General features: G+C 45.5%; 1 protein-coding gene across 1 annotated transcript in view; it reads left to right on the top strand.

Moving 5' to 3' along the window:
- CLPB (ClpB family mitochondrial disaggregase) overlaps positions 1–24,129 on the top strand; it is a 147,932-nt gene that overhangs the window by 72,296 nt on the left and 51,507 nt on the right. The window contains exon 5 of the mRNA XM_081240489.1: positions 4,813–4,941. Within this exon, the coding sequence (XP_081096615.1) occupies positions 4,813–4,941 (129 nt within the window). The remainder of the gene's footprint in view (positions 1–4,812; positions 4,942–24,129) is intronic.

Genomic DNA, 24,129 nt, shown 5'->3' with positions numbered 1-24,129 from the left:
CCACAGCACCATGCCATAGACTTTGCAACATCAAAAGGCAGAGGTGGGAGCAGAAGGATAACAAGGTAATGCTTTGTCATTCTTCCTGTGGCCACAAGGGTGAAGGGACAGGAATGGCTGGCCTGGAGGGGAAACAGGAGCCTGAGCCCATCTCCCCCTGTGCTGGAGACAGGCTGGTAGATGTCTTTGGGAAGGGGATGGTTCACTGGCTGAGGACCAGCTGTAAACACCGGGCCTCAAAAGACCACCGTGGTGGCCAGCTGGTGAAACAGCCTTGGATGAGTCACTTTAGCTTCTGTGGGTTTGCTTCTGCTTTCTCTGTGAGAGCAAGTAAGAACATGAGGGTGCATGCTGCACACACCTCCTTTCCACCTTTAGTCTTTTTTTTTTTTTTTTTTGGATAGAGAAGAGTATGAGATCTAATGATCTGGGGGTTTCAGCAAAATATCCTGCGTCAGGGCTTCTAAAACTGGACGATGAGGGGAGAAGAGCTTACTGTTAAGAGCATGAGATGGGCCTAGCTGACCTGGACTGGGTCCTAGCTCCACCGGTGACTGACTGTGGCACCCTGCTGAACTTCAGCTTCCCCATCTATAAAATGGGGAGAGTGAACTTCCACCTCACAGGGTCATTCTGAAATAAATAAGTAAATGAAGTGCTTTACAGATTGTTATGCACAACTCAGTTCCAAAGAGTGTTCCATGGAACACCAGTACTGCAGGATTTTAACAAGGGTTGGGTGGAAAGAGGCTGTCAGACATAAAACTGCTGAGTAATGCCAAATTAAACAGATGGTTCTTACTCAGAACTGTGCCTTTTGGAGGGGAAAAGTGCATGCAGGGTTCCCCACACCTCTTTTCACAGAGAGAATACACTTTTGGAAGCACAAGACTAGACAGTAAGGATAATAGCTGACATGGACTAAGAGGTACTGTTAGGCCCCTGTTCCAAGCCCCTTTACTCACAGTGTCTCATTCAATCCTTACAATATCCCATGAGAGGGCACTGTTATCATCTCTGCGTACAGGTAAAGAAACTTGGCATGGAGAGGTTAGGTGAGTTACCCAAGATTACACAGTCAGTAAATTCAGAACTGGGACCCAAACACAAGTGGTCTGGCTCCAGAGCTCACTTATTTAACAGCTGCACTCTACTTCCTCTACTAAATACTGCTGGCTGGCATTATTATTATTATTCCAAAAACAAGATAATATTAGGGCCTTATTTATGTATTAGGTATGCATTTGCTGATTCAACAAGTATTTGTTAAGCACATGTTTATGGTCATACACCGTACTGGGCACTGGGATACAACTGTGGGGAAGACAGTCACGCTTCCTGTCCTCATTGCGCTTTTGGTCTAGTGGGGAACGTAGTCAAGTAAACAGATGATTGCAGTGGAGTGGGTAATAAACACCATAATTGGGAGGTGCCTAAAGTGCTAGGGAAGCTCTTGGGAGGAGTAACTACCTCAAACTCAGCAAGAATCACTAGAGGAAGTGACTTCTAATCAGAGGCCTAAAAGTGAATTGGAGTTAGTCAGCTGAAGGCATGGGAGAGGGGGAAATGTTCCAGGCTGTGGAATAGTATTTGCAAAAGCCAAGAGGCAAGAAAGAGCATTAGGAAGGGGATGGTAAGTGATGAGACCTCAGAGGGGAGCAGGGGCCCTCTTCATGGACATTCCTTATTAGCTGGGCTGTGACACTGCCACTCTGCTGATGTTTGTCCCTGAACCAAATAGACCAGCTGTGTCCCTTGAGTTCATCTACTTTTTTATGGTAGGCACCCTGTGTGTAGCTCTATCTTGCACTCGTGAAACAGTGTTATAATTTGTCCATTCAGTGGTCTGATTCTTGCATTAGACTGTTAACTTCTTAGAGTCAAGAAGTGTGTCTTATTTGTATATCTCCAGAAGCTACCACCATGCATTGGTGTTCATTAATGATATATTTTGAATGAATGATATATTTTCTTTGTAAAATGGATTATACCCTTCCGGCTTTCTTGAACCAGCTATCACTTTTCGTCAGGTTCATCATTATATCTAGCAGTTAATGTCCTATGTGGCAATTCAGTGGTGCCCTAGGGGCTCTTGAGGCACTGTATTCTGTGGCTTCCTCTTTCAGCTTTATATTGTGCTGTTCTTTTCCCTCCCTGCCTGGTCAGCACTTGATTGTAATCAGCATACTTGATTCTGAAGACTTCTCCCTAGCCTTCTAGTTTGCTTCTTCTAATCTGCAGTGGGCTGGAAACAAGATCCCTTACCATGATTTGATGAGACTGTTCATGACCAAGAGTTAATCTCTGAGTTAGATCCTAAAGGGCTCTTATTAAGAGAAAAATGCAGATGCCATTGCACAAGGGACTTACACGTTAGCTAATCAGAGGCCTTCTTCCTGTTTTCCCTGCTCCAGGAAAGGTCAGATAACACTCCAGGGGTGGGGGTCATCAGTCAGGAGAGCCTCTGTCTGGTACAGAAGAGCTGATGGACCACTGATTCACCAGACCACAAGAAAGTGTGGTCTGTTCTCCAGTTACACACTCCAACGACTTCATTTTGACCAAACATTTGAAATGCTTCCACCTAAGTAAGCTTATCCGGTATTAACTACAAACCTCAGGCTGATCTCTGTTGGGGCAAGTTCCATAGAGAGTGTGCTGGCACCTTCACTTGAGCAGGAAAAGAAGAGGGAGTAGGAGCCAAGGCTGGGACCAGAACATCTGGGCTCTGAGCTCTGATTCCCTCATTTGCAAAATGAGAGTGACAGCATGATATGATGGGAAAAAAGGGTGAGGACTCAGATTAGACCTGGGTTCTAATCCTCACTTAACCACTTATTAGCTCTATGATCTCTGTGCTTTAGCTTCCATCTATAAAATGGGAATTATAATACCTACTATATAAGGTAGTTAGGAGAATTAAATAGATTGTGTGAAATGACCATGTCAGCCACAGAGTAGAGGAAGGTCAGTAAGTGAAATCTATTAGGATTAGGAAGAGGCATGATAGTCTTCTGGCTTTTGGGACTTTTAATAGCAAGTTCAGTTTTGTAGGAGGGGAAAATGCATAGATTTCATTCCAAGACAGCTTGGAAAAGAATGGTTTCAGAATTGTCTGGTGCTTTTGACTGCATAGGCAAGGTTATGAATTACACGCCTTTATCCAGTGGGAGGTAGGAGGAGCCTGCCCTCTGCAGGCCCTATGCCCTGGACTCGGGGAGGAGTGGGTACAGGTAGGTAGGATCCAAATTCCTCCTCCAATGAACTAAGCTCAGGAGGGAACATAAGGCAAGAACTCCAATAATTTCTGCATGAGGCAGAAAGAAACCCCATCACCTAAGCAGCATAGATATCATTCCACGGGGGCTCGGTTCCCAAGGGAGGGCCCAGAGGTTGGGTAGCCTTCCAACTATTGTCCAGACTGGGACCATTCAGGACAACAAGCATAAGTCATGACTGTCCCCGGTGAACAAGGACATGTGTGGTCACCTAACCTAGAGTGATGCAACTGGTTTTAGGTTCTTTTGTATCAATTTGGAGAGAGAGAGTCACTAATATTAGCACTAGAGTGAGCCTGGGGGTTTTTGGTTCTTTGACACATGAAATGCTTATTCTTCCTACCTTCAAAAACAAATGTTCACAGTACATTTATTAAGGGAAAAAAAGCAGATTACAAAATTGCAATGTAGTAAATTCCAGTTTTGTAGGATATATATGCAGGTATAGCTATACCTATAGATATAGATGTAGATATAGATATAGATATCAGAGGACATATACTAAATGCAGTTTCTCAAGTTGCAGAGATAATGATGCTTTTTCTTCTTTGTACTTTCAAATTTTTAATGGCTTTTATAAATTTTAAAAGTTCTTTACGAAACATTAAATACTCACTATATTGTAGACATCTTCAGAGCACAGAGGAGGTATGTTACTGTTCTGCTAAGAACAGCCTCTGTCTCTTTCCTGACTTGTCCCATGTCTTTTTTTTTTTTATGGCTGCGTTTGGTCTTCGCTGCCGCGCATGGGCTTTCTCTAGTTGCAGTGAGCAGGGGCTACCGTTCGTTGCAGTGCACGGGCTTCTCATTGCAGTGGCTTCTCCCGTTGCAGAGCACGGGCTCTAGGCGCGCAGGCTTCAGTAGTTGCAGCACGCAGACTCAGTACTTGTGGCTCGCGGGCTCCAGAGCCATGGGCTCAGTAGTTGCGGTGCACGGGCCCAGCTGCTCTGCGGCATGTGTGATCTTCCCAGACCAGGGCTCGAACCCGTGTCCCCTGCATTGGTAGGCGGATTCTTAACCACTGCGCCACCAGGGAAGTCCCTTGTCCCGAGTCTTACCCTAGCCTTCTTTTCTTCACCTGGATAAATTCTCTTCACCTGGATAACTTCTCTTCACCCTTCAAGACTGTCATCTTTTGAGATCCTCTCCATGCCCAAATTGAGCTAAGCTCCCTTCTGGCTTTCTATATCATCCCGTTATACCTATAATGGCATTTATCTCAAACAATACTGTAAACATCTGTCTACTGTCTGCCTCCTTTGTCAGATTAGGTCAGGGACCATGTCTGATTCATTTCCGTGTCCCCAAGTGAATCCTATCAACATAATGGATGTCAGTAAACATTTGTGGATGGGCTCTGTTTTACCTCCTCTTTCCCAGCACAGATGGCCAGGCACATAGTAGGTGCCATTATATGTTTAGTAAGTAGGTAGATGAGTGAATGAGGGAATTAAAATGCCAAGAGAAAGAAGAAGAGGTTGGCAGCTCATGGCATTTGTTGCTAATGGAAGGGTTTGTGTTGCTGTCCCTCTAGTCCTGGTTACCCGAGAGGATGACTTCAACAACCGGCTGAACAACCGTGCCAGCTTCAAGGGCTGCACAGCCCTGCACTATGCTGTCCTTGCCGACGACTACCGCACCGTCAAGGAGCTGCTTGATGGAGGTGAGATCATGGGTGAATGGGGGGTGCGGTGGGGGTGACAAGGAAAGAGAGTAAGGACTTATCAACCTCTCTACCCTGGAAATGCCATACTTCCCCAGAGCCTTGTTACCCTCTTAGAGCTGGAAGTGCCTCGAGGGTGCCTGCACTTCATGAGAGTGGCCGTGTGCATGTGTGATTTGCCCTCACGTGGCTGGAGTGTGTTCTTTGCCTGTGATTGTGTGATGTACCATGCCATCCTGCCTGTCTGCACATGCTCTGAGAGTTTTCTTGATTGTTGCTCTCCCCCAAAGTGTCCTCTCTTCTCCCCTGTGACCTCCAGAGCAGGGCTGGTGGACCAAGGGGGAGACCCTTTAAATCTCTACTAACTCCAGTCTCAAAGACATCTTCCTTGATCCCACCTCCACCCTAATCTAAATTAGGCTCCTTCCGTTACTCTGGGTCATGGTACCCTACTCTTTTCTGTCATCGCACTTGTTGCAATCTGGAATTGTTTTTTTGTGTTCAGTAGCCTTTTCTCTAACTTGACTCTGAGCTCCCTGAAAGCAAAGGCAAGAACCATGGCTGATTCATTCCCAGCACCTGGTAAAGTACCTGGCACACAGTAAGCACTCAGTAAATCTTTGTTGAATGATTGAATACCCTTCCTTTAGAGAGCATTGATCTAATTGGAGGGATAATACGTACCATCCCCAGATTCAGGCTAGTCTGGTCCTGTCCAGGCCTGCTACAGAGTTACCTGCCACCCTGCCAGATGCCTCCCACGCAGTCACTTTCCCTCATCCCACTCCAGCCTCTCCTTGGAATAGGGAGGGAAGCATCTTGCCAGGATGTGTGGTGCCCAGGCCCCAGAGTGAGTATGGCATTGACTCCCTGTTTATGCCCTCACTTACACTTCTTAAAGGTTTAGGGACCCTCTCTTGGGCCTGGACGCCAGGGTATTCCTTGTCAGTGGTCATTCTTCATAGAACCTGGGAGCTAGAAGGATCCTCAGAAGTCCTCTGGGTTACCCTGATTGCCTGACTTCTCTTCTCCTGGCAGAAACCTCTCCAACAGCTGGCTGACTGGCATTTCCTTGGATTGTCTCAGGGACTCAGGGAATCCTACTTCTTCCCTAGGAGTCCATTCCATTTTAGTTCTTCTCTGAATGGTTGAAATAGATTCTTTTAAATGAGGTGTGATTTTCTTCTCTGTATCTTCTGCCACCTGTCCTTTGCAGCCAATCACTTTTTCAAAACCCAGTCTTCAGTGAAAGTTCTTTCAGTCCTAGAGCCTTTGCCTCCCTGGCCCAACCTCCCCAGATCATTTTCTAGTCCTTGTCATGTGATTGGACTGGAAGGATTTCACAGTAACCCTCAAATCCTGCCACCTTCCATCAGCCCCAGCCACACTCACTTAAGACTCAGGCCTGGCCCATATCCCCAGCCTACAAGGGACCTACCTGCCCCAGAGCAGCTAGAGTGTGCCTTGGTCTGGGGCATGTACATTGTGAGGGGCAGGACTGCTCACAGATGTGGTGACAGCGCCTGGGATGACTGATGCTTCTGGAGCAAGAACTCATTGCTCTCAGAAGCAGAGACTTAGAAAACATCCCCAAGCAAGATGCTACTCACTTTGTCCTTTGGAAAGCTCTCCGACGAGACATCTGTAGCTAGGAAGTGGAGTGTTCACCATGGAGCTTCTCTCTGCCATGCCTTAAAATCAATCAATACCCCCAGCTATTGTCCAGTGGTTTACATTCCCTGCTTCCCCTCAGCCCCTAAGCAGACAGGGAATTCACTCTAAAAAGAGTCCTTCTCCCCAGCCTTCCAGATCGAACACCTTTGAAATGAAGAAACACAGGCCTTTTATGAAGCACCCCTCCACCCTCACCCCCCAGGCCAAGGCTGGCCCTTTGAGCCGTTCCAGGGGTATGGTTCTTGCTTGTTGACTTGGAACAGATGCCCTTAGCCCCCACCTTTACAGTTCACCCACCTGCCTTTTTACCCAGAATCCATTTACACCCCCTGCCCTAGCCTCCCAGCCTCAAGGGCCAAAACCATTAACCCACTTATTTCTCCCTTTCTGACCTGAACAAGTGGCCGTCACCATCACTCAGGGCCTGCAGGCTTGCCAACTTCTGACCTCCCTCCCCCCTTGACCTCTCTCGGTCCGCCTCTGTGTGTGACCAGCCAACCGAGAGGCAGGATCCTGCTCCCTTGTCCTAGGGGCTCTTGTCAGTGACATTTCCGAAGTTTTCTGACCTCAGCTGACCTCCTCCAGAAGGTTTCAGGGAAGGCAGGCCCTGCCTTCCTGACCATCCAGCTTTTTTAGCCTATATTTGCCACCGGCTTTGCTGCAGCACCTTAGAGATCCAAGGCAGGTTTAGACACAGGGCCAGCCTGTGCTCACGAGGTCAACACTGAACCCTTGTCCTTGAAATTGCTTAGTCCACAGGGATTTAGGGCCCCCAGATCTTAGAGGGTTAGAGCTAGAGGGGGCAGCCGCGCTTGCCCTCTGATCAGCAGTCCCCACGTGAGAGCTCAGGGGGGTCCAGGCAGCAGCATCAGTCTGGTAATGTGGGAAGTTCTCTGACCTCTTAAGAGGCAGCATGGAGTAATAAAAAGGACTTTAGGCTTCAGAGTCAGACCAACCTGGGTTTGAATCCCAGCTTCCCTAGCTACTAGCTCTGTTGGCTTGGACATGTTACTTTAACTCTCTAAGCCTCAGTTTTCTTGTCTGTAAAGTAACACCTGGGAAATATCACAGTGATTAGTGGGCATGAGGATTAGTGATGACATCTATAAAAGCTCCTAGTACAGGTAGGTGCTCCACGATTGTATAAAGAAATCAAACTCTCACCTGGCAGCTGTAATCCCATTCCTCCCCCATGAAACCTGTACTCCTACCTAATGGCTTCTTAATTCTGTTTCTGCCCACAACTTCCCCACCTTGCCTAAAATACCATCGTGTTCCCTGTCTTCTCAGCTAGATCCTCAGACTCTTCAAGGATCTACCTCTAAGGAAGCCTCTCCAGGTGGTCTGGTCTACTCTGATAGCACCGCCTCTGAACTCTTCAGTGTTGGGCTGGGTGCTTAGCACAGAAAGGCCCTTCTTCATCTTCGGGACACCCTGTAACATAGTGAAAAGAACAGTCTTGGGGCTCAAACAGACCTGTAGTGTGTCTGATCTCAGCTCTGTAGTGTGACTCGGGGTAAGCCAGTTGCCATCTTTGAGACCATGGACCTCAGGGCATCCTAAGATGGATCTGGCAAACTGTCCCTGACCCTGAGAGAGGCTCAGGCTGGTAGAGGAGACAGACATGGAAACAGGCAGTGACAGCAGGCAGGTGCTCCAGCAGGGTCCTGGACAAGGGGCTGTGGGGATACCGAGAAGGAAATACCTGCTTCTGCCTGGTGAGCAGGGAGGTGGAATCAGTTACAGAAAGCTTCCCAGAGGATGACGTGCTTCAGCCTTATCAGAGAGAGTAATAGGAGTTTGCCAGATGGATTTCTGTGGAAGAGTTCTGAGTTCAGTAGTGCCAGTTTTCTACCCCCCAGCCTCCACAGAAAAGTGGGTGCACTGGCTTCTGTGGTTTTCATCTCTGAAGATACTGCTTCTGCCTGGGTTGCTGGTTTACGAGCAGGAAGGCTCTGCTTCAGCACTTGACTGCCAAGTACAAGAAAAGGTTGGAGGAATGAAGGGAGGGCAGGACACCTGAGAAGACAAGTAATTAGAGAAGATGGGGGCCTCCTTCCTCAAGCCCCTGGAGCTGACTCATCCCAGTAGTTCCGAAGCTGTTTAGGTGCTTTTGCAGCTTTTTCCTCCCAGGGCTGTGATCCCACTGCCAGATTGATTTTCCTAAAACATATCTCTTGTCATGCAGCCTTTCTCAAACAGGGTTCCTCTGGAAAATTAAGCTCTAATGTTCTAAGGCGTCTGTTGCACACAAGGAATTAATTTCTCTCCCAGGCATCTAAAGTGGTACGAGTTATGTACCATTCTTGAGAGAATCGAGAAAATCATTACTCAAATAATTTCCCAGTTGTGGTTCAAAGGAGAAACCCCAGGTGAGAAAGACCACAAGGAGGGAGCATAAACTGTGGAGTCAGGATCTGAATACAGCCCTGCCCTTAATAGCTGTGTGTCCTGGCTAAGCTGTGACCGTTCTGCAGTTCTCTTTCCTCATATGGAAATGGGAGCATGCCACCTACCATCTAAGGTTTTGTAGGACTGGGCATGTGTAGGTTCTACAGAGTAAGCACTCTACATATAATATCTGTTATTAACTTGAAAAACACCCAGTGCTCGTGTATTTTTTTTAAAAAAAGGAATTCTACCCATCCTGATTTGTTAACCTGGTTTTAGAGTTGTTCTAGTCTGACCCTCACTTAGCTTTTTTTTCCCACTGCTGCCCTAATACTCCAGCTACAGCGTAACGTCACTTCTGTGTTCCTACCTCAGTGCCTTTACTCAGGCAGGTCTTTCTGCCTCTCATTTCCCTTCAAGACTTTGTTTCTCAGCCTAGTGGAATGCTTTCTACCAGCCAATCCGCAGCTCTCATGCCACCTCCCTTCTAAACTCTTCCCTGTTCCCTGTGATTTGGGTCCAGTCCCCCCTGCTAGACTGAGTTCATTTGAGGGCGAGGGTTATGTCTTACTTTCCCTGCCTCCTTTGCCACAATGCCCTGCATATAGTTTAGTACATATTTGGATGCACCAGAATCTCCAGAGCAACTGTAGATTTGGATGCCACTGGAGATGTGGTGTCTTTGCTTCCTGGCCCACTTGCTCTGAGTGTCATAATATATCTGGCTTTTTAAAGCTTCATGTATGAAGCTATCTTCCTTCTTTTAGTCACAGTGCCCCTGCCTTTTCAGCCACCGGTGCTCATCACCTCAGAAACACTGGGCTTTATGAAACCTAATAGCATCTTCCCCAGGGCTTCCCTTAGCCTCTTTCCTACCTACTTTCTTGCCCTTCCATGTCCCTCTGTCCAAGTACAGGACTCAGTTGTCAGTGTTAACCAGCTGTCCTTAAATTCCCAACCATTGCCGCCTGAGGCAAGGAACCTTTCCAGTGCTGATATCTTCCCTTTAACAGCCTATTATTTTGTTGTTGGGGCTAGAAACTTAGAGCTCCATTTCTTGTTCCACTTCACTGTCTGCCCATCTGGCTGCACTGCCAGATGTTGAGGGGATCGGTTTTGCCCCAGGCTGTCCTCCATGGAAATGTCACCCTCTGATTCTTGCCAGCAGTGCAGGAAAGGGGGATGAGCACTGGGCTGAAGATCAGACCTTCTGGCTCTGCCACCAGCAAACCCTATCTGCTTTAGGCAAACCCTTTCTCCTCGATAGTAAAATAGAGAAATTAGTGTAGCTGATTCCAAGGACCCCTTCCAGCTCCCGCATACGGTACTATGTAACCCCTGGGTGAGTCTTCTCACTTATTTTTCAAGCACTTATTGAGCATCTCTCCTGTCATAGGCTTCACCCTAGGCACCTGGGAAATAAAAGATGATCCAGACATGGTCTTTACCCTTAAGGAACTCATAGGTCAGTGAGGAAATCAGACATTTTAGCAAAAAATTGCTATCTGATGCATTAATGGAGATGTATAGAAGGTGCTGATGGATCACAAAGAAAAGACCATTTAAATCTCTGGGGAGAGCAGGGAAAGCATGCTATAGGAGATGGTGTTTACACTAAGTCTTAAAGGATGCATGTGAGTTTACCAGGTGGTTGAAGAAGAAAGGCAGAGGGAACAGCATGTTCAGAGGTATGGAGTAGAAAGCAGCATACTTTATTCAGTACACGGCAGGTAGTTCAGAAGAGCTGAATTTATGGGGTATGAATTGAAGAATGGAAAGCAGGAACCAATAATGAAGGCCTGTAACATAAGATCTGCTAAGGACATAGAACTTTATCCTCCAGTGGGAAACCATTAAGATTAAGGGTAGGGAAGGATCAGATTTATGTTTAATGTGAAAGATAGTTTAGAAGTTTCAAAAATGTGTATCAGTAGTTGAATGGATAAATAAATTATGGACACACAATGGAATAATAGAATGAATGAATGACAAATGAACAAACTAACGAATGAACTCTTACTGTATACAACAACATGGATGAATCTCAACAACCTAACATTTCTGGACACAAGCCAGACATGGAAGAGTACTAACTGTATGACTGGACTGATATATAAAGTTCAAAATAGACAAATCACCCAATGTGTAAGAAGTCAGGATGGTGGTTACCCTCAAGAGGGTAGATAGTGACTGGGGAAGGGCACATGAGGGCTTCAGAGGTGCATAATGTCCTGCTTCTTTACCTGGGTGCTGGTTATGCATCCACCTTGTGAAAATTCTTTGAGCTGTATCCTTATGCCTTTTTTGTACTTTTCTGTATATGTGTTATACTTGAAAGAAAGATTAGAGAAAATAGGGGAAAATATATTAGGAGGGGCATAATTGGAGAAAGGGAAAATATTTCATTTGAAAGCTATTTTAATTGTCTAGGTGAGACCTACAGCAAGGCAGTTGCAGTGGGAAAGGAGAGAAAGATTGATCCCAGAAAGATTTAGGAGTAGAATCATTAGGATCAGATGGTGAGAGAGAAGGAGTAGTCAAGATCAGGTCCAGATTCTGGACTGGATGGCCGAGTAGATGGTATGTGCTTGTACTGAGGTAAGCAATACTGGAAGGAGGTATGGGTGGATTGGATGTGCAGAGGAATGACCAGTTCTGCTTTGAACATTTTCTTCCTCCCTCTTTCCCACTTTTAGATTCCATGGCCCAGTGTTCTAACTATTCCCTTGCTTCTCTCTCCCTTCTTTGTAATCACCTGATGAAACACTAGCCCTAGTTAAACCCAATTTCTTTTTACTTCATGTCTGTATCTGAAGAGCTGAATATTGCTGGAGAAAAAAATATCACACAACCATGCTAACTTGACTCACTTTACGTTTATGTCCGTGAATTTCAGACACTCAGTACTGGCAGCCACCCCGCTACACTTCTTGAGTAAAATCACAGTCTTGTTCTGGCTCATGACCACTTTTATATACCTTCTTTCTCCTCAAACCTCCAGCACTCTCCTTCCCCAACTCCCAAACTAATGATCTCACTTCACACTTCATAGAGAAAATAAATTGCAGTCATAAGGAAACTACCTTATCTTCCCACCACCACTTCCACCAGCCTACCTGCACCTATACTCCTGTATGCTGCCTTCCTTCTCTGCAATGGAAGAAGTTCCTAAGATCACCTCTGCTTTTGGTCTCAGGCTCCTATTTCCTCTCTCTTTCTCAATTACTTTGCTCCTCCAGTGATCCTCTGTCTTTCCTACATTATCCTTTTTCTCCTCTCTGCTGGCTCATTCCCATCGGCATAAAAACATGCCTTAATATCACCCATCTTAAACAACAAAGCAAACTAAAAACTTCCCTTGACCCCCATATCTACCTCCAGCTGCCACCTCATTTCTCTGCATCCCTTCATGGTTAAAAGTCCTCAAAAAGAAATGATAGGTAATCACTTAATTCACTTCCCCGGCTCCAGTTCTTTCCTCAGTCTCAGTGTCATCATGGCCAAAATATACTTCTATTTTTCTCCCAAAATTGTATCCCCCAGGTCTTCTCCATCTCAGTAAATGATAACTGTCATTTACCTAGTTTTCGGGCCACAAATCTTAGAGTTATCCTTGAATTCTCTTTCTCCCTTACACTGCCTATCAAGTCCTTCAGTAAGTCCTGTCAGCTGTACCTCTAAAGTACATCTTGAACCATCCCTTTTTGGCCTCTAGTCAAACTCTAGTCCCAGTTCAGGACCACGATGCAGTTCTCCTGGATGATCACCACAGCTTCCTGGGTAGTCTCACCATTTCCACTTGTGTCTCCATGAATCCATCCTCCACATAACTGCCAGGAGGATCTTTTTAAAACATAAACCCTGTCTTTCTGCAATTTAAAATCTTCTGTTGGCATACCAGTGAAGCCAAAATGAAATCCAAATCCTTTACCAGAGCCTACAAGGCTCTATGTTATCTAGACCCTTCCTGTCTCTGTGACCTCATCTGTAGCTACTCCCTCACCCCACTTGTTCATTGTTCTCCAGTGACACTGACCTTCTTTCGCCCCTCAGGCACACTGAGCTCCTTTCCATCTCGGGGCCTCTGTACCAACCTCTCCCAGTGATTGGGAACACTCTGCCCCTTGGGAATTCAGGTCTCAACTCAAATGTCCCTTCCTCAGAGAGGCCTCACCCTAGTAAAATAGCTCCCCGGTCACTTTTTTGTTTTAATTAATTAATTTTATTTTTGGCTGCGTTGGGTCTTTGTTGCTGTGCGCAAGCTTTCTCTAGTTGCAGCGAGCAGGGGCTACTCTTCGTTGTGGTGTGCAGGCTTTTCATTGCGGTGGCTTCTCTTGTTGCGGAGCACGGGCTCTAGGCGCCTGGGCTTCAGTTGTTGTGACATGTAGGCTCAGTAGTTGTGGCGCACAGGCTTAGTTGCTCCGCAGCATGTGGGATCTTCCCGGACCAGGGCTCGAACCCGTGTCCCCTGCATTGGCAGGAGGATTCTTAACCACTGCACCACCAGGGAAGCCCCCCAGTCACTTTCTGTCATATTACCTTATTTTATCTTCTTCATGGTACTTATCGGTCCCTAAAATGATCATGTTTGTTTGCATGTTTATCATCTCTCTCTCCCCGCCACTAGGATGTAAGCCTTGTAATCACAGAGACCCTGTCTCTTTATTTCACTGCCATGTTCACGGCTCTTAGGGAAAAACCTCACAGCTGGCATATAGTAGGTGACTAATAAATAGCTGTTGACCAGCCGGGGAACCTGTGGGACACTCCTGTAGAGATGTGTAGCAGGCAGTTGGAGAATGAGTCTGAAGCTCAGGAGAGAAAGGACTGTAAGTTGGGCGTGAAGATTCGAGCGTTGTCAGTCTCTTGGGGGTGGTGGAAGCTGGCTTAGTCTGAGTTGTCCATGGAAAGTTGTCGAGCTAAAGAGGCCCAAGGACACAACTGAGAGAACCTACATTTCAGGTGTGAGCATGAGAAGAGGAGCCAGTGCAAGAGATTCAAGGAAACAGGGAAAAGGAGAAGCAGAAGAGAGTGGGGAAGGGGTTGCTTTAAGGCAGTGCTTCTCAAACTATCTGAAAAACCTGCCTTCTACAGGTTTTCTTTTTTATAAAATATGATGAAAACAAATTATTAGAAAAAAATATATTTTGAAAGGGCATATAAAATACAGGCCCTGGGCTTCCCTGGTGGTGCAGTGGTTGAGAGTCTGCCTGCTGATGCAGGGGACACGGGTTTGTGCCCCAGTCCGGGAAGATCCCACATGCCGCGGAGCGGCTGGACCCGTGAGCCATGGCTGCTGAGCCTGCGCATCCAGAGCCTGTGCTCCGCAACAGGAGAGGCCACAACAGTGAGAGGCCCGCGTACTGAAAAAAAAAAAAAATACAGGCCCAAATTTGTCATTAGGTTCAACAGACAAAATTACTCTTAAGTTGCTATAAAAGTTTCCAGACACTTACTCTCACTTAACTGTGCTTGTCTCACCAATGACTAGTAACAAAGTTCACAGACCAGCACAAGTATGTGGACTACACTTTAAGCATCATTGCTCTGATGGTACTCCTGGGCAAGAGGGGAAGACAAATGAGCGGAACATAGCCTCTGCCCTCAAGTAGCTTAAAGTCCAGTGGGGTAAACAGTTTGGGATAGACAGACACACTACATGGCAGAGAGATCAAAGCAATGCCATTAGGATGCAGGCACTGGGGACCATGATCTGCCCCAGCTCTGCCACCATCTCACCCTTGTAGGGCCTCTGGCAGATCACAGCCCCTCTGTGGCATCACTTTTTTCATCTGTATGGCGAAGAAATCATGTCAGATGATTGGATGCTAAAGTTTTCTTCTGGTTGTTTGGACACAGAGCTAAAAACCCTCCATGCCAGCAGTTTTCTGTGGGAGCGTTGGGGAGTAACTTCTAGTGGGTGCAAGGTTTCTTTTGGGGATGATGAAGGTATTCTAAAATCAGATTATGGTGATGGTTGCACAACTCTGTAAATATACTTTTAAAAAAACCCATTAAATTGTATACTTTAAATAGGTGAGCTTTATAGTATATAATGCTATTTTAAACAAAAAGAAAGAAAATCCTCCATGCCACTCAAAACCAGAAAAGATTGGCTTGGATGGGTAACTGGTTGCAGGCTGTAAAGCCAGTTGGTCCCATAGCTAATGTGGTGTATAGGAGGGGCCCCTCTGTTGTATATAAAAGTTTCTTTTTAAAGAATACTATTAAAAACTTACCTGTAGGGCTTCCCTGGTGGTGCAGTGGTTGAGAGTCCGCCTGCTGATGCAGGGGATGCGGGTTCGTGCCCCAGTCCGGGAAGATCCCACATGCCGTGGAGCGGCTAGGCCCATGAGACATGGCTGCTGAGCCTGCGCGTCCGGAGCCTGTGCTCCGCAACGGGAAAGGCCACAACAGTGAGAGGCCCGCGTACCGCAAAAAAAAACAAAAACAACAACAACAACAACAAAAAAAAAACTTACCTGTAAAACTTTTTCTTGCCCATACTGGTCTTTTTATTGATTTCCAGTTATTACCTTAACAAGTATAGCACTCCCCATTTTTTTTTCTTTTTTTTTGGCCGCTTCACACAGCTTGCGAGATCTTAGTTCCCTGACCAGGGATCAAACCTGCGTCCTTGGCAGTGAAAGCATGGAATCCTAACCACTGGACTGCCAGGGAATTCCTGCACTCCCCATTCTTATGAAGCTTTAAGTCTGGCAGAGTATAGACATTAGGCAAATAATCACAAAATTATTAAGTAATTACCACTGAAAGAAGTAGTATTAATGAAAAGTAGAGGGTACTAGGAGAGTGTAATGGAGACCTAATCTAGTCTGAAGAAGGTGAGGGAGGTCTTCCCTGAGCAAATAGCATATACATGGAAACCTGAAGTGTAGATGTTAGCCTGTCACTTGACTTGAGAAAAGCCTGTGGAGAGTGATAGCCATTAGTCATCCAGAAGGACCCAGCAGTCCAGTCAGGGGCATTTTGGGGAATGGAGGAATTCTGTGGTGTTACTGCAGTTCATATGGTAGGTCAGGGCTAAAAGGGGCCCTCAGTGACCCTGAGTCCTGTCCTCTGCCCTTGGCCTAGTCAGTGCAGAATGATGAACTGTCCTTGCTGTCCCCAGGGAAAAGTGTTTCTGTATCCCAGATCCTATGGACATAGAGGAGTCACTGCATAGTTGAGTTAGAGATGAGAGCGCCTGGGCACCAGAGCCCCAAGCTCTCCAGAGCCACCTGCCATCCAGGCACCCGCATTTCATCAAGGCTTTAATCGGCTCCAAGCAGTCCTCAGATGAGCCTGGCTGGTATCTGGCATGAGCTCATCACCGCCAACAGTGGCAGCTGGAGGCCAAGGCTCCCTTGGGTGAGGGAGAGGTCAGCATCAGTTGGGCCAGGTCTGTTCTGCGTTCTATGCTTTCCTCCACCTGCACTGGGCCTGGAAACATCTGAGTAGGATTCCGATTTCCCAAGGCAGGGCCAACTGCCCTTTGCCAGCCCACTCGTGCCCCTCCAGTGAATGTGCTCTTGGGCAGAATGCACAGAGAAAGGGCAGCACTGTGTTTTAAGAAGGGGAACATCAGTCTGAAGGTCAGAGCCTGCAAAGTAGCAACAGAGGCCCATCCCAGGGTCAGATGGGTCAGAACCGAGGTTCCCTTCCCAAAAAGAGTTTGCTTCTAGTATTCACATGCTCTTTTCCTCTACACAGAGGCCTAGAAGTGTCCCAGGGAGAACACAGCAGAGGTGCTCTCTGTAGGCTGATCCCACAGACTCCTTCCTGAACATCATTTTGGAAATGAATTCTTTTAAGTGTAGCAGAAGAAAGGAGCCTGCCACTTCAGGAATCCTTCAGAAACTCCCTTTGAAGTAATGAACCCTGTGCAGTGGGAAGTGCTGACTGGGCGTCCGGTGACCTGCACTAACTTGACCTTGTGGTGGGCCCTTGAATAAGTCCCTTTCCCCTCACTGGGCCTCATTTACCCCGTCTGTAAAATTAGTTGGTCTAAGTTGGAGATTATTAGTTGGCGATCTTAAAGCTCCCTTCCATTTTCAAATTTTGTGATTCTGATGAATAATTGCTCTTTGATTTATCTAATTGCAAATCTAAGTATTCATATTTATTCAGCAACTATTAATTATTTTCCTGCAGCTGGCCACTGGCATCCCTCTTCTAGGTTCCTCTGCTCTTAAAGCAGCCTGTATAATTTCTTTATCTCACTTACCACAGCACGTAGCTATTCAGTTATCTGATTAATAGATCTCACCTTCATTACACAAGGTAGGGTCTGGATCTGCAGGGCTTACATCCACAACACCTTGCACTATCCTTAGCACATGTAGATGCTCACTGAATGTTTGCTAAGTTCATTTATAAATGGGCACTAGGCATTACAGGAGTAGAAAAAAAAGATACAGGCCCTTCCTTCAGACTGCACCCTGTAGAGTGCTGGTTTGGTGAAAAGGCCCAGACACAAAGCACACTGAAAACACCATGACAGTAGGTAACAGGACTAAATTAAATGTAAGCAAAGGTCAGAAAAAACAGTTAGTATAATGAATGAGGTGAGGAGGGGAAAGATGAGTGTTGGCATTGTAGAAAGCTTCATGGAGGAGGGCGCCTGGAGGCAGATCCTGAAGGACAGGCAGAATTCAAAGCAGCGTGGGGAGGAGGGAAGCTTGTCAGGTGTGGGAGGTGCAGAGATGAGCCTTGCATGTTCAAGACCTGGAAGAAACTGGCCACCTATCGGATGGTGGGTGGGGAGGCCTGAGTGTGGAGGGCCTTGAGGGTGAGCCAGAGGACTTGTACTCAACTTTGAAGTCAGTAGAGAGCCCCTGAAGTGATTGTCTATTGTTGGCTTGTTTAGCAACTGTAGTGATTTTTACTTCAAAAAAAGGTAAAAAATAAAAATTTCAAGAAGTACCAGAGGATGTATAGTGAAAAGGAAGTCTGCCTTCCACATGCCTGGTCTTCCTCCTCAGAGGCAACCACTGTAGCTTTTCCTATGTATCCTCCTTAATGCTGCTGTAAACAGATTATCACAAATTTAGCAGCTTAAAACAACCCAAATTTATTATCTTATAGTTCTGGAGATAAGTCTGAAATGAATCTCACTGGACGAAAATCAAGGTGTCAGCAGAGTTGCGTTCCTTTTTGGAGACTCAGAATCTGTTTTCTTGCCTTTTCCAGCTTCTTGAGGCAGCCCACATTCCTTGTCTCAGTCCCCTTCCATCCTCAAACCAGCAACTGTCCCTCAAGTCTTTCTCACATTTCATCACGCTGACACTGACCCTTCTGCCTCCCTCTTTTACTTGTAAAGGACCCTTGTGATTACATTGGGCCCACCTGGATAATCCAGGATACTCTTTCCATCTCAAAGTCACTGATGAGAAACCTTAATTCCCCGTTGCCAAGTTAACTTTATATATTCACAGGTTCCAGGGATTAGAACGTGGACATTATTGGGGGCCATTATTTTATCTACCACACTATCAGAGATATTTTATAAATGTTTTATTTTTCTTCCTGTTTTTGAACAGTTAATAGTTTTGAATAGTTAACTTGTACACAGTACAAAATTCAAAAGGGTTTTCAGTGAAAAGTCTTACTCCCACCCTATCTCTAACCCAAGTATTGTCCAGTTTCTCCATTGTATCATTATTAGTTTTTCCCTTGAAATTAATAAAGTCTATGGGGAGACATTTTGAAGGCCATTCAACTATCCTTTTCATCAAAATTTCCCCCCTAGACTTAGCATCCGCTGATGGTTCTTTCCTGAATAAATCTTTATATGATGGTTGCAAAATGAATATTTTACATCTTTCCCAACTCCAGTGCTCACTCCACAGTTGACCAGTCAGCACCTGGCATTCTATGGTCAACAAGAACCCCTTTTCTCCCATTTATCTCTTTATTGTCAAAATGTGCTTGTGGATACTCTTGTTTTAATGTTCTAGAATTAATTACTGACCTTAGTTGTTACGTTGGTGCTAAAATTGTCTCAGATTTGGCCAGGGTGCCATACCCCCATCTTTTTTTTTTTTAATTTCCGTATTTTCTGGCATAGCAAGATGCTTCAGTCTTACCTTAGATCCACCTTGCCATTGACCTGGAATCAGCCATTTCTCTGAAAGCCCTACAACTTTTTACTGGGCAGTTGTATTAGAGACCGAAACATGAGTAATAGTTGTGCTTATTACACACATGCATATACATATACACACATATATGCATATGCACATACCTATTTTAGAGGTCCTGAGAACACTGATACCTCCCATTCCAGTCCATTGTTACAGCGTTCTTCCTTGTCTTCACACATTTCATATTTCTATGCCCCTTCTTCTGTAATGAGAATTCTGGCTCCAAACAGCACTGATACATGTACTCATTTGCTTAATCCTATAATACATCTAAAAAAATCTTCAGACCTACTTCAGCTAAACCACTATAGGAAACAAACTACTAAAAGAGTTCAGGTCAGAATTTGTTTACAGTTCTCACAGCTACTCCATCCAAGGCTAAGGGTATATAGTCAAATACTGGTTCCTCAGTTACTTAGGTGGGTGTTTTTCCCTTCAGGGTGTTTATGTTGTTCGTTTGAAATACAGTTGGGTTAATTTTTTTAATATTCTTTCAGTTTTAGGGTTTATCTCCTCTACCTCTCCTTGTTTTAATTTTGTTGTTTGAATATGTAGAACATTAACGTTTTTCTAAAAACTGTACAAAAAAGGTATACTCAGAGAAGTAAAACTCCCTCCTGTGTCCCTTTCAACCTTTTTCTGCTCTCCTTAGTAAGCCCTGACCCCTTGTAGATAACCAGTTTTGATTGTTTTCTGGTTTATTCTTCCTGTATTTCTTCATATAAGCAAATATATGTATGTTTTCTTATTTCTCCTTTTTCCTACATAGAAGCATACTATATATGCTCTTCTGAAGTTTGCTTTTTTTTACTTAACCATATTTCCTAAAATTCACTCGATATCATTTCACAGAAATCTTCCTTATTTTTTACAGCTGCATAGTAACCCATTGTGTATATGTGCTATATATCCTATGCTTGATTTCCATTATTTTACAATTACAAATAATGCTATGTGAATAACCTCTTGCACATACATTTGGGGATTGTGGGAGGTGCGTCTCTACAGTAAAATTCTAGAAGTCGTATTGCTGGGTCAAAGGATAAATGTATGCCCTTGGTTAATACTGTAAATTTCTCCTCCATAGAAGTTGTGCCATTTTGCATTCCCACTAGTAATGTATGAAAGTGGCTGTTTGCTCACAGCCTTGTCAACATTGTATATTGCCAAGCTTTTGAATTTTTGCCAATCTAATAGGTGAGATACAGTATTTTGGTATAGTTTTAGTTTGATTCTTTTATTATGACTGAAGCGGGCATCATTTCAAATGTTTAAGAGCCATTTTATCTCCTTTTGTCAATTGCCTATTCATGTCTTTTGCCCATTTTTCTCTAGGACTTTTGGTCTTTGTTTTCCTCTTGATTTTTAAAAGCTCTTTGTAGTTAAGAATATTAGCTATTTATCTGTGATATATATTTCAGATATTTTCTCCCATTTTGGATTGATATGGTTTTAATACTTCTCATATAGTCCTAAATGTACAGCCAGGACTGAGAACCACTGGGATAGTTTGTGCAAATTGGAACTATTTTTTTTTAAAGGAGAATGGATACAGAGAGAAAGGGACAGGGGCTGAGGACTCAGCCTTGGGTGTCACCCATGACTTGGGATAGAAGAATGAACAGGAACCTGCAAAGGAGACAAAGGTTTAGGTATTGTGTATCATATAAATCAAGGTAGAAAAGAATCCAAAGGAGGCAGGATTGGTCAGCAGCATTGGTTACTACAGCCATGGGCAGAGGAAGAAGAGGTTTCTGGGTGTGGGTAGTAATGAGGTCCATACCCTTACCTCCCAACAGCACTTCATCCCTTCTCTTTCAGGCTGAGAGAAGATGCCCCGGATCTCTGTGAGTGATTTTGTTCAGCATTATTACCAGGGACTACAGGAGGCCTCTCCTGACAAACACATTGAAGGAACATAGCTCAGTTGCATCATAAGTAGGGCATAATTATTCAGTCAGCAAATATTTATTAAATTCCCACTGAGTGCCAGGTACTGTTCTGGGCATGGGCTATCACAATAAACCCTCTTTTTTTCTTTTTTTTTTTTTTTTTGCGGTACGCGGGCATGGCCCACAGTTCCCAGCCGCTCCGCGGCACATGGGATCCTCCCGGACCAGGCCACGAACCCGCGTCCCCCGCATCGGCAGGCGGACTCTCAACCACTGCGCCACCAGGGAAGCCCAAACCCTCATTTTTAATGTGCTTCTCTCTCACCACTTTCTAAAAAGTTGGAGGTTTCCTTTACCCAAGTCCATCCATCTGGTTTGTCATGAAGCTTCAACTCTGAGACAGACTTGGTAAAGTCCTTAGAATTAATTAGGGAAAAGAACTTTTGAGAAACAGTGGAATCATTAGCACCAGCAAGAAGCTCTGGGTTGAAAATGGTCCTCTTGGTATAGATTTCAAGTCTATTCCCTGTCTTCTCCTTTTCCTAATCTCCCCACTACCCTTCCACTTATACTTTCAGTGACTATTGCCTGCTGACTGTGGTTGGGCATGAAGGAAGGAGTATTAACTGGAAGAGTCCGTTTGGCAGTGGCTCCTGGTTTTTTGTTTGTTTGTTTGTTTCTGGTTTTTTTGGCAACAGTTCTATGAGGGAGATGAGTAATTCCTTTCAACCTTGATGGGGGGTTGAAAAGCAGACATCAGTGGTGAACAGTTCCTTTGCCCAGAACTGCAGCCTGTGGCATTTAATATCATAGTTAAAGATACTTGCCTCTGTAGGGTTTCCCTGGTGGCACAGTGGTTGAGAGTCCACCTGCCGATGCAGAGGACACGGGTTCGTAGCCCCGGTCCGGGAGGGTCCCACATGCCGCGGAGTGGCTGGGTCCGTGAGCCATGGCCGCTGAGCCTGCGAGTCCAGAGCCTGTGCTCCGCAATGGGAGAGGCCACAACAGTGAGAGGCCCGCGTACTGGAAAAAAAAAAAAAAAGATACTTGCCTCTGTATTCCTGATTCTCTCCATTCTGGGAAGTGCAGTTAGCAAAACTATTTCATCAGTTTCTGTTTCTGTAGCTGTTCTCAAAGCCAAGTGTAAATAAGGCCTCCTGTCTTCCTTAAGGTCAGAGTGGAAGTCTGTATATTTGAGTGTACTTCATTCCAGTTAGCCTGGCTCAGCCACCACTCTGATGTGCTGGTACTTCTCATTCAAGCAGAAGGCTTTACTTAGCTTTGGGAATAGGCATGTGAGTGGAAGCCTAAGCCATCTCTTGATAACCCCCTCTTCCCTGCTATGGACATTAGGCTGGGATTGGTCCACAGAAGCTTAAACATCTGGTCAAGTCAGTCCTTTGGGGTGGTTGGTATTTTATAGACAACCCATCAAGATTGATTGGCCTCGTAACTGAATTAGCCAGATGTGTGGGCATTGTGTGCCCTTTCCTCAGCCTCCTTCAGTGTTGTTAGATGGAAGCAGACATGCGATTAGCATGTTTGAAGATGGTGTGCTTTTAGCGCATGAACAAAAGCTGCTGCCTTCTGCAGAGACTGTGGCTCTGCCCCAGACGTCAGCAGTATAATTATGACTGCTAAATTCAGCCCAGACCCCAGGCTTGGCTGCCTTGGTCTCAGCTGTCATTTGCAGGAAGGGGAGGAGGGGTGCTGAAGCCCGGGGACCCAGGCTCTTATTATAGTTCACTTTGAACTCTGCTTTATCCAGAGTCTCTCCCTCCTTACTGACATTTGCTCCCAGCTGCTTTCTGGTCACGGAGCCTGCTGCCACTCCTGAGCATAGTCTGTGCTGGATTGTAGGGAGCACAGGGGCTGGCCTTCTGAAAGCCCACAACATACAGGAAACTTGCCCCAAATGAAAATGAACTAAGGATCCTCATACTTCCAGCGCATATGTCACACGCTATTCAGAGCATTATCCCTCATCTAGAAAACCCCTACCTTAGGTTTGCCTTGAACAGAAATCTTTGGCAGGAGTTTTTGCTTTTGCCCTTTTCCTCACCTAACTCTGTATGTGAAATATTCGATACATTTGAATGTTCATTTCCATGCTTTTGTATCACCTCTTTTCTAACCAGACCAGCCTGCATATTTGCCTTCCTTAGAACACATCAGGCATTTTCATGTCTCTAGTAGCTCTGCTGATGCTTCATATTCTGTAGACATCTCATGCTCAATGTATCCAAGCCCCGCCCTCCTCATACTTTCTTCTGTATTCCCTAGTTGGTGAATGGCATCATCATTACTGGTCACCCAAACAAGAAAGTGTTTATAAGTGTCTGATGAATTCATCCTCACTTTCCACCAAGCCCATCTTTCTTAGAGTTTTCTCTCAAATTTATCCTCTCTCCTCTGTCCCCACTATCCTAGTTCAGACTTCATCACTCTCACCTGGACTATTGTAAGAGACTTCTTGTTGGTCTCCCTACCTCTAGGCTCCTTTCCAAACCTTTACCCTGAAAAACCCTACCACCCCCCTGTTTTGAAACCTTCAGTAATTTCTAATGCTTGTGAGTTAAGCTCACATGCCTAACCCAGCCTGCAAGTCTCTCTGCAGTCCACCAGGAATCTTCTACCACCCTATCTCCAAGAGGGGCAGGGGACAGTTGTTTGCTTCAGGATTGGGACCAGAGCTTGATAGGCTTACCAGGGGCATGCCTGCAGCCAGGTGGGCCTGGGGACACAGGAACTGTCTCTGCCATAGGCCCACTCAACTACTCATTCCCTAGCATGGAGTCTCTCCTGCCTCCAAACCTTTGCTCATTCACTTTTCTGTGCCTGGGATGCCCTTTCCCCACTTCACCACCTATCAAACCCCTACTTAGCCTTCAAGATCCAACTCATTTATGTCTCTTCTTGTCACTTTTCCTGGTTTTGCCTACCTGAAGTGAATGAGTTCTCACTCTGTTACCCCACAGCAATTTTAGAAAGCTTATTTTTGGCCAAGCCGCATGGCATGTGGGGTTTTAGTTCCCCAACCAGGGATTGAACCCCTGCCCCCTACATTGGAAGCACCGAGCCCCTAC

The sequence above is a fragment of the Mesoplodon bidens genome (genome assembly GCF_964165515.1).
Source record: "Mesoplodon bidens genome assembly, chromosome: 7".
Classification (NCBI taxonomy): Eukaryota; Metazoa; Chordata; class Mammalia; order Artiodactyla; family Ziphiidae; genus Mesoplodon; species Mesoplodon bidens.
This window is presented reverse-complemented; position numbering and strand designations above follow the sequence as displayed.